General features: G+C 50.0%; 1 protein-coding gene across 1 annotated transcript; it reads right to left on the bottom strand.

The window, feature by feature from the left end:
- Nucleotides 1-1,237: 1,237 nt before the first annotated feature.
- On the bottom strand, nucleotides 1,238-10,917 carry LOC127672979 (2'-5'-oligoadenylate synthase 1A). Its single transcript, XM_052168481.1, has 7 exons — nucleotides 10,656-10,917; nucleotides 8,887-9,175; nucleotides 6,135-6,319; nucleotides 3,471-3,703; nucleotides 2,696-2,849; nucleotides 1,693-1,719; nucleotides 1,238-1,542 (listed from the first exon to the last, which is right to left on the bottom strand). Exons 1-7 carry the CDS (start codon nucleotides 10,836-10,838, stop codon nucleotides 1,510-1,512), a joined length of 1,104 nt encoding a protein of 367 aa, XP_052024441.1. The 5' UTR covers nucleotides 10,839-10,917; the 3' UTR covers nucleotides 1,238-1,509.
- Between the last annotated feature and the right edge of the window lie 3,178 nt (nucleotides 10,918-14,095).

The following is a 14,095-nucleotide window of genomic DNA, read 5'->3' as shown; positions in this document are numbered from 1 at the left end:
AGGGGTTATTCCATCATGGAGAGATAGGATGTGGCCATTACACATCGCATGTGGACTTGCTTTCACATGGGGTGCATGAAAGCTCACATGCTGATTCTCTTCTGCTTGGCAAGAGACATTGGCAGGCCCTGGCCATTGTTTATTAAAACTCTCTCTGTGTATCTGGGGGTGTTTCAGAAAGGGCAATCCTGGAGTCATTGACCAGCACCACTGGGTCCCCCAGGGCTCAGGTAAAGCACACACAGCACTGGGTGATATGTTCTGTGGTGGTGGGACACACATCTTCTTACACCCCGGACACTGCAATTCCTCTTTGTGAGGGATACTTGAGTAAGAACTGAATGAACAGGGACTGGAAGGACACACACACACACACACACACACACACACACACACACAGTTATTCAGAGAGTGAGTGTTAGCAGCAGGAGAAGGCTTTGGGAGCTGGTGGTCCTGCATAATGCCTTGATCACTTAGTGAGCCAGTGTCCATGACCTGAGTGCACACGTGAGTCCTCTGAGTCTGAGAAATGAACCGCTGGTTCCCAACACTGAGTGATGGGACCACTAGGTGTGTGTATGTGTGTGTGTGTGTGTGTGTGTGTGATTCCAGAACTTGAGAGACTGCGGTAGGAGAAAGGAGAATTCCTGTGAGTTCCAGGCTAGCGTGTATCACACCATGAATTTATGTCTCAGAAAGAGAGAAAGGAGGCCACAATCATTGTGATTTAACTCAGTGTGTCAAAGCTGATCATTGCCACCAACAACCATGTTTCAAAGTCACACGTGTCACAAATTCTAGGCAGTTTTTATTTGACCCCAGCACCTCCTGAGCCCCAAGCCTGCATGCTGTAGTCACTCAAGTGCAACCTGAGTGCACAGGCCACAGTCTCTATAATCCATGCCCATGTGTGGCTGGGAACTGCTTCTGTGTCAGATAGGGCAGGACTAGAGTCTTGTGTTGGGGACATGGGCAGAAGAAATCAAAGGTTTCTCTCTTGTGTTTATGTGTAAGAAGAGACCTGGAAGGATCCCAAGCCATCCCACATCAAAAACTATAGTAGTTTGGTTTTGTTCTAACCACTGCTGAACATCTGGATCATGTAGAGCATGTAATAAGTGCTCAATAATGCATCTAGTTGTACCATGAAGACACACGCACATGTACACGGGCATGTGCACATGCACACGCCTGTACTGTACTTCTAGGGCCATTCCCTCCGAGTTCACACACACCCTTATGGCACCTGCTGTAGTTTATTGTTGTTGATCAGACATTGTTGCACAGAACGTCCCAACAGGTGGACAGATGGAAGTCAAGCTTGAGTTCTTCCTCCCCTTCTGAATCTGTTGAAGGCTATCTGTGATTGGACAGGAGTCAAACATGGTGGGCAGGCATCAGAAGCATGGAGTCTCATCCCAAATGTGGCCTCCCTCATTGGGTCCAGGGCCTGCAGCAGAAGAGCACACACCCCTGACTCCGGAGCCTCCTGGGCAGATGCTGCGGTGTTCACAGGAGGATGCATGTCCAGGTCTCATCCACCTGAGGATGGAGGGGAGGAAGGGCGTGGTCAGAACATTCTCCCTACAACCATCCCTGCACTGTGGCAGGAGAATGGCAAAATTCGGGCCAGCCTGGACCACACAGCAGAAACCCACCTCAAACCAACCACAACAAAGAACAAAAGCTAACCTGCTGGAAAGGTACAGGAACCTCCGTCTGTAATGAAACACACACAATCATGTCGGGAGCCTGCATTCCTACATGGAGGGGGATGTAAATCAGCCCTGGGCGTGGGCACCATGACTGGACACATGGAGCTCCTGAGAAAGGGGGCAGCACACACAGAGGCAGGAAAGATGACCATCAGGACACCTTTATGACCACGCCCACTGAGAGCACATAAGACCCCACAGGCAGGTCCTACACTAATAGGTCTGCCAAATGGGAGCCATGGACTAGCCACCTCTGTGCTGCAGGACGGCACTGCAGGCCACTGTCCCCTCAGCTGCCTCCCTCCATGTCCCCCCTTCCTTCCTGACCTCCTCAGGTTTCTTTCCCACATCACTGCACCCATGTTCATCCCACCCTAAGGTCACGTGACATCACCAGTGCCCTAGCCTCAGGCAGACCCCGCCCCAGGAGACAATGAGGCAGGGAAGACAGGCTGCTCCATGGACCTGACAGTGGTTTCAGAGTCACTGGATGAGTGTCCCTGAGGTAGTGGCCTCAGTTCTGAGTCTCCTTTACACTCTCTCCATGTGTGTCAGAGTGTGAGTGTGTGTGTGTGTGTGTGTATACATGTGAGTGTTTGAGCTAATGAGAATACATGTGCATGAGTGTGTATTGTGTGAGTTTCTGTGAATGTGTGTGTGCACATGTCCACATTTGTAATTGCACAGAGATGAAGGTCACAGGACAACATGAGGGATTTGTTTTTCTCCCTCTACCATATGGGTTCTAGGATCAAAGCCAGGTCTTCAGTGTTGGTAGTATCTTTACCCACTGAGCCATCTTGCCAGTCCATGATAGCTCTGAATGGTGCTAAAATGGCTGTAAAACAAAGTAAGTAGCAGGCCTCCAGAGTAGTGTGGAGACCTTTAGCAAAAGACCATGTCTCAGTGAGAATATTCTCCAAATAGATGGAGTGACCAAAGGTGTGTGCAAGGGGACAGGATGATGATGGGGGTCTCACCGGCACATCCCAGGGGCTCACGCGGGAACCATCATTTTTCATAAAGCACGGGTACCACAGCCACACGTCAGCCTCTTCAGCCAACCGCCTCCAGCCCTCTATGTTCCCACCAGCCACATTCCCTGTTGGGTCAGCAGGGTCCAGGATCACAGGCCTGCAGAGCAGACAAGAATTGTTCAGGTGTCCAGTGCCTCAGGAATCACTGCGCAGGGGCAGGGGAGGTGCCCAGCAGAGCCTCCCTATATAAGTCTCTCTTTGTGCCTGCCCCACAGCATACAGCAAGACTGGAGGGATCCTCAGGCATGTCCTGGAAAGCCTAGCTTCAAATTCCCTAGCCTTTAGTAGCTGTGTGTCCTGTGGCAGGTCCCTCAGGCTCTCTGATCTGTGAGATGGGGAGAGTAGGACCAGCCAGTCTCGTGGGAAAACTGAACACAACACAGGATCAGGACATGTCACTCCCTAGGGTGACATAGTACTCTATTATTTACAGCTTGCCAACCCTTATGACTTCAATTAATGCTGTGATAGTTCAGTTCTCACCCCGTGTCCTCCCCTTCCTTTGCTACTTCATCTGGACAATGTCAGAGCCTTGGTCTACCCGTGGAGACAGGAGAGCCCACCGCTGCCTCCCAGGGCCGTAGGGCCTCATGTCAATCAGGTGACAGCAGAACAGTGCCCAGTGCAGAAGATCTTCATAGATATGAGCTCCCGTCTCCCCCTTTCACACAAATGCAGCCTGGTACTTATGCGGAGCAGAGCCATGTGGGGAGTCTACCTGGCTTTTCTCAGCTGTCTGTGCAGGTAGTTGGAGACCTCCTGGTGTTCAAAGTCATAATACTTTGTCCAGTAGATTCGAAGCAGCTTGTACTTGATGACCAGTTCCAAGACAGTCCGGAAGCCCTGGGCTGTGCTGAACTCAGTAAATCCACTCCCATGTTCCCAGGCATAGACTGTGAGCAGCTCCAGGGCGTACTGTGGGGGCAGCGGCTTCCCCAGTTTCTCCTTACACTGAGAAGAGAAAAAAACGGTGAGTAAACATGGGGCTCTCAGCTGTTGTGTGGGGGCCACGTCTCTCAGGCTCAATTCAGCGGCCACCTGATGATGTCTTTACAGGTTATTGTTACACAGCCACACCCAGTCATTTAGATTCACTGAGATACAGGAGGAATCCAGACACCATGAGTGATAGGTAAGTGTCAGGCTGGGGGCAGGGCATAAGGAGTGCTCACTGTGGAAGCTTTCTCATGGTCTCTGAAATAACTGGGAAGGAGCCAGGGAGATGGCTCAGCGGTAAAGCACCTCCCTCCCTGTGCAGGGGTGAGAACTGCAGGTCAGATCACCAGCATCTGCAGGGGTGTCTGACTCTTGAGCTGATTTGTGATCCCAGTTCAAGGGGGTGGAGATGGGGCTTCCAGGACTGCTGATCCAGCTCACTGAGTGTCCCCTGTGAGACCCTGACAGATTATACCAGGTGAGTCATGACTGAGGACCTGCCATCACGCTCGGCGTTCAAACGCTAATGGACACACATGCACACACATATACAACATGTGCTACTATGAATAGTTATAACCCCCCACACACACACACACCACACACACACACACAAAAAAAAACCCCTCAGAATATAACAAGAAAGTACCCATTTGACAAGTCAGGAAAGTCAGCATATAAAAAGTGACATGGAGGGTTTGCTAAAGATGAAAGAAAAATCCAAAGACAGCAGCCATGGACTAGAAAAATCAGAACAGACATGGAAAGTCCTCCCTGCTCTCAGATCCCCTCCCCACCCTTCTCCCCTCCTACAGCATCACCTCCCCCACCTCCCCTCACCCCTGCTTCTCTCTCCTCCCCTCCCCTCTGAGTCCCCTCCACCCGCTTTTTCATTCACATGGCCTTTTTCTCACTGCTTTCGCCAATTTCTATTCTTTTTGTCAACCTGACACAGAGTCACCTGGAGAAGATGGACCCACAGGGAGGAAATGCCTCCACTATGTTGCTCCTTGGGAGGATTGAGAAAGGATTTTGCAACTCTGGGTTGGAAAGCTGTGGAGAGCTGAGAGCCCAAAGGGCTGTCTGTGGGAACTTGGAGGACAGGGGAGCTGAGAGGCAGGCAGGTGTCGGAGGCTGGAGAGTGAAGTTTCAGAGAAAAGCAAAGACCTCCATCTGGGCTGTTTTATGCTGTGTTTTAGATTAAGAATTAATGGATTAAGAATCAGTGGTTTCTCATCAGCTGGGGCTGAAAATCTGCCCAGATTGAGAAGAAACCTGCACCATATGGGCCAAGTCTTTTGGTAAGAGTTTCCTCATGGTCAGCACACGGTAGCCTGTGGTCCAGGGGTCCCAAGGCTGCATCTTTAGCTGGCAGCCACACCTGGAACTGCAGAGAGGTCTCCCAGGTGGTAAGGATTTAGACCCATGAAACCTGGAGGTTTGGAGGGGACTTGGTGAGCAGCTGAGGCCTGGCACTGAGAGAGGCCAGGAGAAGCCATGGTTGCAAGTGCAGCCTCGGTGGCCGTGGAGACCCCGAGACCCTGGACTTGCCCTGAGCAGGAGACACTGCCAGGAACAGAGCAGTGTGAGAACAGAGCTGGGCTGAGCCTGAGAGCAGCTGTGTGTGCTGTGGACGGCAGAGCCCGAGAAGCCCAGGCAACTGTGAGTCCCAGATGTCAGATACTGAGCCTTTTGCTCTGTTGGGTTTGGTTGTGTTTTGATTTGATTGGGACAGAGACCTGGTTCTTCCCTCTTGTAGTAAGAAAGTATTTAACTTGTGTTTTTAATATTATATGAGCCCACCATTGAGAGACTAATCTTTGTAAGTGTAGTTTCTTAAGGTTTGGTTTTTAATTTGGGGACTTTTAAAACTATGTTGTTTTATGATGTAATACTGACATGAAATCTTAGGGATAAGCAAGATAGGAAAGGTTATGGTTCGATTTGTGGTTTGTTGGGTGCCCTGTTGAAAAGGGGTCAATTGTGCTGGTCAATTTTTGTCAGCTAAACACCAGCTACCCTCATCTTGTAGGAGTCAATCTTGATCAGTAAAATGCTGCCATCTGACTGGCTTCAGGTAGTTTATGGGGGCGTGTTACTGTGTTACTAACTACTGATTGATATGGCTGGGACCAGACCACTGTGGTTCGGGCCTCGAATGGAATGTGGCCTTGGGCTGTATAGAAACACACACTGAGAGAACCATGGATGGCAGGGAGCAGAATTCTTCCCTGGTCTCTGCTTCAGTTATTCCTCTGACTTCCTGACTCAAGGATGGAGTGTGTCTTAGATGTATAAACAACTAATATCTTTCCTTCCCAGGGGACTTTCAGTTATGTGTTAAAGCTATCACATCAATAGAAAGCAAATTAGAATATACATTTTCTTTGGCCTGTGTCGACACTCTGTCCAGATGAAGTCCACAGAGTCTGGCCAGATGCCTTACCAGTTGGTACCAGTGCTTGACCAGGCGGATGAGACTCTTCACTTTGGTTGGGCGCTGCTTCAGGAAGTTCCGCTGGAGCTCTGTGAAGCAGGTGGAGAACTCGCCTTCCTTCCCCAGGGAAACACATTCCAAGATAAGGCAGGCATAGATTATGGGATTAGGCCTGCTGTAGATGGTCACATGACCTGTAAAGGAGATTTCCTTCTTTTTAACAGATCAACCATTCTGTGAGGTTCTTCAGTTTCTCCGGAAATCACTGACTCTGAGGTTGTGAACAGGCAGAGTTTTTCTGAAGCAGGCATCACTCCACATATACCCATCTGCCCCACCGCTCCTCAGGACTGCACACAGGGTGGGCACGGCAAAGACTGTGCCACCAGCGGGTCCTAGTGCAGTGCCTTACTCACAGGCCGGGGGACAGTGGTGGCAGGAACCAGCACACTGTCATCACACACAAGGGAGCTACACAGTCATCAGATAACGGCTAACCACGTTCTTCCACTCTCAGCATTGCTCTGTGTGCACTCCTGCTTGTGTCAAAGTACACTGTGGAGTCTGCTGCATTCCTTCCTATGTTGCGTCTCATGCTGACAGAGTCTTGGCCCGATTTTGTGTACAGATTGCATCCACTAAGGTGACTCCCCAGACACTGGGTTTTCACTGCATGATTTTCTGTATTGTGTGACTTAATATCACATGGTTTTGTTTGTCCTGGTCCTGACAGGAAGATATGGCTGTGTATGTGTGTGTGTGTTTGTGTGACCTGTGTACTTGTACAGTGGATGGGCAATAGATATGTGTATAGCTATGTGCACATTTGAGTAGTCTAGGCAGGCTGTGCTTTAAGTATGTGCATATGTGTGCCATGCAGCAGGCCACACCATGAGCATGAGACCGTGATGCTGGCACAGGGCAAAGTCACTCACGGATGGAGCTTGGACAAGCCAGTCACTCCGTGACTAGGGAGGTCTCTCCCTCATGGGCTAATTTTTCATTTCAGGGTCTAGAATACACTACAGCTCATTGGCCACGTCATAGCCTATAGGACTATGTCTATGGTCCTCTCTTTGGCTGTCGCCCACACTACCATTCCCAAGGCAGTCCTTCTGTGGTGGAGATGCCTGTTGCTGGGGCTAAGGAAGTCCATCACCCAGACAGAATTCTGGGGAGCGACCCCCCCCCTGCCCAGCTCATTTCTGGGTCACCACTCCCACTGAGCCCCCTCCACTGAGCAGGGTTCTAAGCCTCGTGCAGCTTCCCACAGCAGGCTGCCTGGTCCTCCTCCCAGGCTGACCCTCTCAGTCCCTGCTGCCTGAGACTCTGGACTGTCTCCATGGCTCTCCTAAGCCAAGGGCTTGTCCCTAAGTTAACAGCAGCAATTCCCACAGTGACCAGCAGGGGCGTGCTGTGTCCCCCATCCTGGTTCACACTGTGAACCCAGAGACTGAGTGTGCTGTGGTTCAGCCTTTGCACACACGTTTAATCCAGAAGCTTTCTGCTTGAGTATTGTAAACAGGATTAAATAAAGTCAATCACAGATCAAGAGGCAGAGCAAGCAATCAATTGACCGGAAGTGAACATGGGATTATTAAGAAAGAAACCACAGAAAGTAAGAGGGAGTCAGGAAGAGGGATAGACAGACCCACAGGAAGTAGAGGGGAGGGGCATTCAGCTTGAAAGAGGTTTGTGAGCTGGTATGAGAGAGGGGATACATTCCGGAAGATTCTGGCTGAGGAGGAAGGTCAGCTGGGTGCTCTCTCTGCCTCCCTGAGCAGGCAGGCTCTCACCACAGCATCTGGCGTGCAAGTCTCCATTGGATAATTGGCATTTTTGTAAAATTGGATAATTGGGATTTTTGTCAAAAACAAGTTGAAATATTTTAATGTGTAATGTTATAACATATGTGTGTGCATGTGGGTGGTTGGGACAGTGGTGGCTGCATCTGCAGATTTACCGAGGGGACAGAGCTCTGCTGTGGAGATCCGGGTCCTGCACAAACCCTCCTTCAGACACCCCAGGTCTCTGCACAGCTCTGTGGTTGAGGTTCCCATTCTTTGGGAGAAGATTCATGAGTTTGTTATTTTCAGTGAAGTCTACTCTGTCCCATGTTTGGAAAGACGAAATGCAAAGCCAGCCATGAGCAGGACTGGTCTGCTAAGGGGGCATCTAGTGTGGCTTCCTCCCCTAGCTGAGCCAGCTCGCTACTTGATGTCCTTCTGGGATGGATCCTCTCTCCCCATGCTCAGATTCCCACAATCCCTCCTCCCCAGAGCATCTTTAAGGAGACACTCTCTTTGGGTGAATTTCTCAAATGACAAGAGTTTTCAGTTCAGGGCTGGAAGGTGTGGGCTGCGGAGATGGCTCAGTCAGTAACGTGGTTGGCTCACAAGCATGAGGACCCGTGTCAGAATCCCAGGACTCGGGGAAAAGGCCGGTGTTGGCAGGGTAGGACTGTCATCCCAGCACTGAGAGGGGGAGACTCCAGGGTCCCTGGGGCTCTGCCAGCCAGTCAGGCTCAGTTGTGAGTTCTGAACCAGGGAGAGACAAGGTCTCAAAAAAGATGGATGACTCTTGATCTGTGTTAACCATGGCTCAGGATCACACCCACACACATGTGAACACTTACACACCACACGCATGCACAACACACACATGCACAACACAAACATGCACACGCACACACAGGTGGAACTAGAAGGGAGGATGGAGGCATGCAGAAGGTGAGCTGAGGCTCTCTGGCAGGCTGGCTTACCCAGGACATCAAAGGCTGGAAGGACATCAAACTCCACCTCCTGATGCAGATGGGGGGCGCTCAGCTTGAAGCTCAGAGAACGGGCGTTGGGCCACCATGAACTCTGGACCTCAAATTTGACTCTAAAATGTCTCTCACGCTGAACTTCGTAGAGTTGTTTTTTAATTTCTTCGATGAATTCACCACGTAGGTTTAACTGGTCCTCAAAGCTGGTGAGATTGTTAAGGAACACCACCAGGTCTGCATCCGACCTGCCCTTGAGCGCGGTGCCTTTGCCTGAGGAGCCGCCCTGAAAGACAAGGATGAGAATGACAAGGGACAGAGGAGCCATGCTGGGGCAGTCCAGATGCTGAACAGAGCAAGAGTCCAACACTGAGGGGGGTGGATGGATGGATGGATGGAGCAAGCTGTCACATGTGCAGTGGAATACTAGTCAGCCCTGAAGAGTGACATCAGGATCTATGTAGGAAAATAGAGGGTTCTGGTTCTCCTTCTGGTACAGACGATAAGCCAGACTCATAAGACAAACATCCATGTTCATCTGTGGAGTCTATATTTGTGTGTGTCAGTGTGTGTGTATGTATGAGAGAGGGGAAGGGGAAGAATCCAAAGGACATGAGCAAGTAAGAGTAATGGGGGGGGGGCTCGACAGTAGTGTAATATGGAATAGCATATATAATCAAAGAGCAACTGAAAAGTAATAAAAGTGATCAACCTCTAGAAAACAAATCTTTAAAAAGATTCTGTGCTAGCCGGGCGGTGGTAGCACATGCCTGTTATCCCAGCACTCTGTGAGGCAGAGGCAGGCAGATTTCTGAGTTTGAGGCCAGCCTGGTCTACAGAGTGAGTTCCAGGACAGCCATGGCTACACAGAGAAACCCTGTCTTGAAAATAAAAAACCAAATCCAAAAAAAAAAAAAAAAAAAAAAGACTCTGTGCTGAGAAGAGCCTTCCTAAATAAAATGCTGAGAACCATCACTAACATACATGAGCACCAGCCACTGTTGAGAGAGGGCATGACAGTCATCACATCTGCAGATGGAGAGGTGGGTCAGTAATTAAAAGGGCATGCTGCTCCTGCGGATGATCTGAGTCTAGTTCCCAGCACCCACCTCTGTAACTGCAGCTCTAAGGGATCTGACACCCACTCTTCAATCCTGATGGATTCTGCACTAACACATACAGAGTCCCCACTTACAACCAAAGTTATAAAAATAAAATCAACTAAAAGCAAGAAAAGACTTCATTTCTGCCACCTTCACAGAGCCTGAGAGGTACCATTGCCATGAAATGCGACTTGACCGGAATGGAGCCCAGAGAGGGTCCAACCATCCAGTCTCACAGCAGGCGCTGTCCTGGTCTGTCCTCTGTGTCACATTTGACTTAGTCTATGGGGTGCCATAGGGGTGTGGACCTAGAACACTGGGCGTGGAGAAGGTAATTTAGTTACCTTATGTCACACAGCAGTGCAAAGGTTGGATCCTGCCACTCACTCTCCAGCAAACAGCTTACCTGAGCTGGGCCTCAGTTTCCCTGACTCTGAAATGGGCGTGGCCTGGGAGTGGGGAACATAAACTGTAGCTGAGGCTCCTTCTCCAATACAGATGTGGGGCGGGGGCGGGGAGGAGGCAAGCAAACAGACCGCCCAGCTGTGATCCGCCCAGCTGTGATCAGAGTTGAGGAGGAGGAGGGATCGATCAGGGCTGCCTCCTGGCTTCTGAGAACCCTCTCCCACCCCATCTCGGTCTGCCAGGCTGAGGAGGACTCACCTTCACCACCTTGGAGACCCTCACTGGGTGGGCAGCACCTTGGAAGCATCTCTCCTTCAGGAAAGCACACACGACATTGACGGCTGCTCTGACATCATCACCAAAGGTGGTGTCCGGAAGGAGGTAGTGCTCTATGAACTTGTCAAGCTTCCCGGCTGGGAAGCTCCTGAGTTCCTGCTCCATGGCCGGGACCTGCAAGTCCTGGGTCTTTCAGCCTGGCAAAACTAGGAACAAGGTTTTCAGTTTCCATTTCCCAGGCAGGGCGGGGCTATGCAAATCAGCCAGGCATGGCAGCCAATGGATTCAGAGCTTCTGACCAGGTACCTCCAAGTCTGAGCTTTCTTAGGATCCCACCCAGGGGAGAAAGCATAAGGAAACTGATCTTGCTTTCTCACGCAGAGGAGCAATGTGCACGCGTTGGAGAAGTGGGGAAACCGAGTCTGGAAACTGCAGAAGGTGGCTGGTGTCTCCTGAACTGGGCTTCCAGCTCCTGCAAACGTTTTAGGCGGAACTGCATTTTTTTTTCTTTTTAAGAAGGCACCTTAGGCCGGGCGGGCATGGTGGCAACACGCCTGTAATCCCAGCACTTGGGAGGCAAAGGCAGGAGGATTTCTGAGTTCGAGGCCAGCCTGGTCTACAGAGTGAGTTCCAGGACAGCCAGGACTCCACAGAGAAACCCTGTCTCAAAAAAAACCTAAATAAATAAATAAATAAATAAATAACAGCACCTTAACAGATTTTGTTTTTTCCCTTTATCTGGGCCTGCAGTTCTAGGATTACAGAATATTCTAACACAAAGCTCAGATTTCCCAGAAGCCCCCTCTCCTACTCACATCATACATTTTCCACTGTGGTGCAGGGGCGCAGGGTGAGGGTGGGAGCTGACAGGGCTTCTCAAGGGCAAAGCACAGGCTGTACCACTGAACTCTCTTCAGCATTGGATATCACAGTGAGCTATCTTTCAGGGCCTTGGCAAGGTTGACAGTCAGCCTTTGGGTGGTCCCAGATGAACACTCATGGGGCCACCACCCAAAGTCGCCTCAAAACAGTTTGATGCCCTCCACACCCTACCTCTATCTCCTTATCTCTTGTTTAGAGTTTTTTCCACTGCGTGGTTGTTGTTTTCTTACTTTGAGGCTAAGGCTGGACTTGAACTCGTGATTCCTCCAGGTTGGTCCCCTCGGGGCTGGTGTTTGTTACAGGGTGGCTACTGTGCCTAGCAGTGCAGTGGACTGATTGCTTTGGTGCTGTTTGTATTTCGATGCTAATCCTGCCCCAGATGCCAAGCAGATCACATACTCAGGTGATCCCATGTGAACCTGCTCCCCACTTTAACTGGTCAAATAGAGGCTAGAGCCTGTGATTGGGCAGTGGAAGAGAAAGGCATGGCTGGAAGTTTTAGAGGAGAGAAAGAGAGAGAGAGAGAGAGAGAGAGAGAGAGAGAGAGAGAGAGAGAGAGAGAGAGAGAGAGAGAGAGAGAGAGAGAGAAGAGAGAGGGAGGAAGGAGGAGGGGAAGTCTAGACAAAGGGACTGAGAGAGGGCAGGATGGAGGAAGAGAAGGGGGAAGATGGAACAGAACCTCATGACCTGGAGGAGTCACAAGTAGCCAGGGCTCTCAGACCTGGGGACTAGAGTAGTGTAATGGTGTATCTGCCCAGTTTTGGGTGTGCACCTTATAAATATCATAACTGAGTTGTGTGTTCTTTGCAGGGGCAAATTTTGGAGATTTACCAATACAAATCTGGCCGGTATTAAATATTAAGGCTGTCTGGTATTTCCCATTTATGAAGATTTAGGTGGGCAAGAGAAAGAGAGAGCAAAACCATAGAGCGGTCGCTGGAGGTCTGCAGACCAGCCACAGGGGTAGATAGCCTGTGGAACTGGAGGGATAGCTCCAGGCTTTCTCTGGAAGGCCTGGTTTGGGTGGCTAAGCAAGCCAGCCTTGGGAACCAGGGCCAGGACGGCCATTTTGGGGATTGGACAAGGAAAAATGAGCTGCTACTCATCCTAGCGTCTCTCTGGACCAAGCTTGGCATTTTTAAAATTACACGCAACAATAGTGTTGGTACCGAGACCTATGAGGCCTGTGGTGTCATATAGGCAACAATTAGAACTATAGGCCTGTTGCAAAGGCAACAGCCGCCATATACCCAGAATTCAATGGACCACCTTTACCTGTAATTTACGTCATCACCGGTATATAACTGGGTAGCGTTTCTCCCCCCCTCTCTCTTTCTTTCCTTCCTTCTTCCTGCCCGCTACCCCTTTCCCCATCTTAAATAAAGTCCCACGTGGAACTGTTTGGCCTGTGTATATCATTGCGGCCCACGTCTCCACTGCATCCCCCGGGGCCCATGCGGCGGGCAGACAGGTGACCTGTGCTGCGGGAGTAGGCAGACGGACCTGCGTAGAAAAACCAACAAATAGTGTCTTGTGCAATGTGTGTTAACTTATACCTAAGACAAAATGTCACCACGAGGGCTCAGAGAGCTGAGGAGGACAGTGCTATGCTAAACTGTCATCATTCAGCAAGACTATCAGTTTATTGTGTATGTGCTTCTGTAAATATACAGATAAAGACCTATAAAAGGGTGAGGAAGTTGTTTCTTAGAGAATCAACACTTTGGGGCTAGAGAGTTAGACCTAAGAGCACTGGAGACGCGGAGGTCTGCTGAGTGCAGGAAAATAAAATTACGTGCAATCTGTGACCAACAATGACTTTAAAACTCAGTTGTCTGTGTGAGAACGAGATTTGAAGCACCTAATTTAATCACAATGCACTGACTCTAACTCAAAACTCATTTATTCTCTCTCCTTCCTTTCCTTTCTTAATTTCCGTCCTTCTATATTTTGTTCTTTTTTTTTTTTTTTTAATCTTTCTTTAACTGGATCTTATTATATATCTAGCCTGGAATTCACAGAACATCAAGTACCTCAGGGTCCCAACTTCTGGAATTACACACATACACATACGTACACACAGTCACCACAATTCACCCAGAGACCTAATGGTTCCATAGGTCAGTGTGCTGAACCAGCATCTTGTGAATACATAAATACATTAACCACAAAAGACCTCACATGTGCTGTGTCCACTTGAGCCTCTGCTCACCAAGAAGGCAGGAGACTGCTCAGAACCACCAGCTCCCAGTCCCTGCTCCTGTCCCCACACCCTGCTCCTGACCTCAAGGTCTACTCTTAATCTCTCTGAAGTGGAAGGGGTGGGTCTTCCTGGACCCCATTCCTTCAGTTCTCTCTCTAGCAACCCTGAGGACCAGGAGCCCAAATGCCCACGAGTGTTAGAAGATGCACAGTCCATGGACCACAGAGCCTTTCACACTCTGCCTAGTGCTCTATCTGAGCCTTCGGTGGACTTGGGAATGCTGGTCTATGATTCCAGTCTTGCCCTCTGAAACATGGCGGGTTCCACAGAGAGGGTT

The sequence above is a fragment of the Apodemus sylvaticus genome, chromosome 22 (assembly GCF_947179515.1).
Source record: "Apodemus sylvaticus chromosome 22, mApoSyl1.1, whole genome shotgun sequence".
NCBI lineage: Eukaryota > Metazoa > Chordata > Mammalia > Rodentia > Muridae > Apodemus > Apodemus sylvaticus.
Note: the sequence above shows the minus strand (reverse complement) of the source record. Positions and strands in the feature narration are given on the sequence as shown.

Coding starts and splice junctions, on each gene's coding strand:
- LOC127672979 (XM_052168481.1), bottom strand. CDS start 10,838: ATGGAGCAGGAACTCAGGAGCTTCCCAGCCGGGAAGCTTGACAAGTTC. Junction 3,704..6,134: donor TCAAGCACTGGTACCAACTG/GTAAGGCATCTG, acceptor TTCTCTTCTCAG/TGTAAGGAGAAACTGGGGAA. Junction 2,850..3,470: donor AGACAGCTGAGAAAAGCCAG/GTAGACTCCCCA, acceptor TCTGCTCTGCAG/GCCTGTGATCCTGGACCCTG.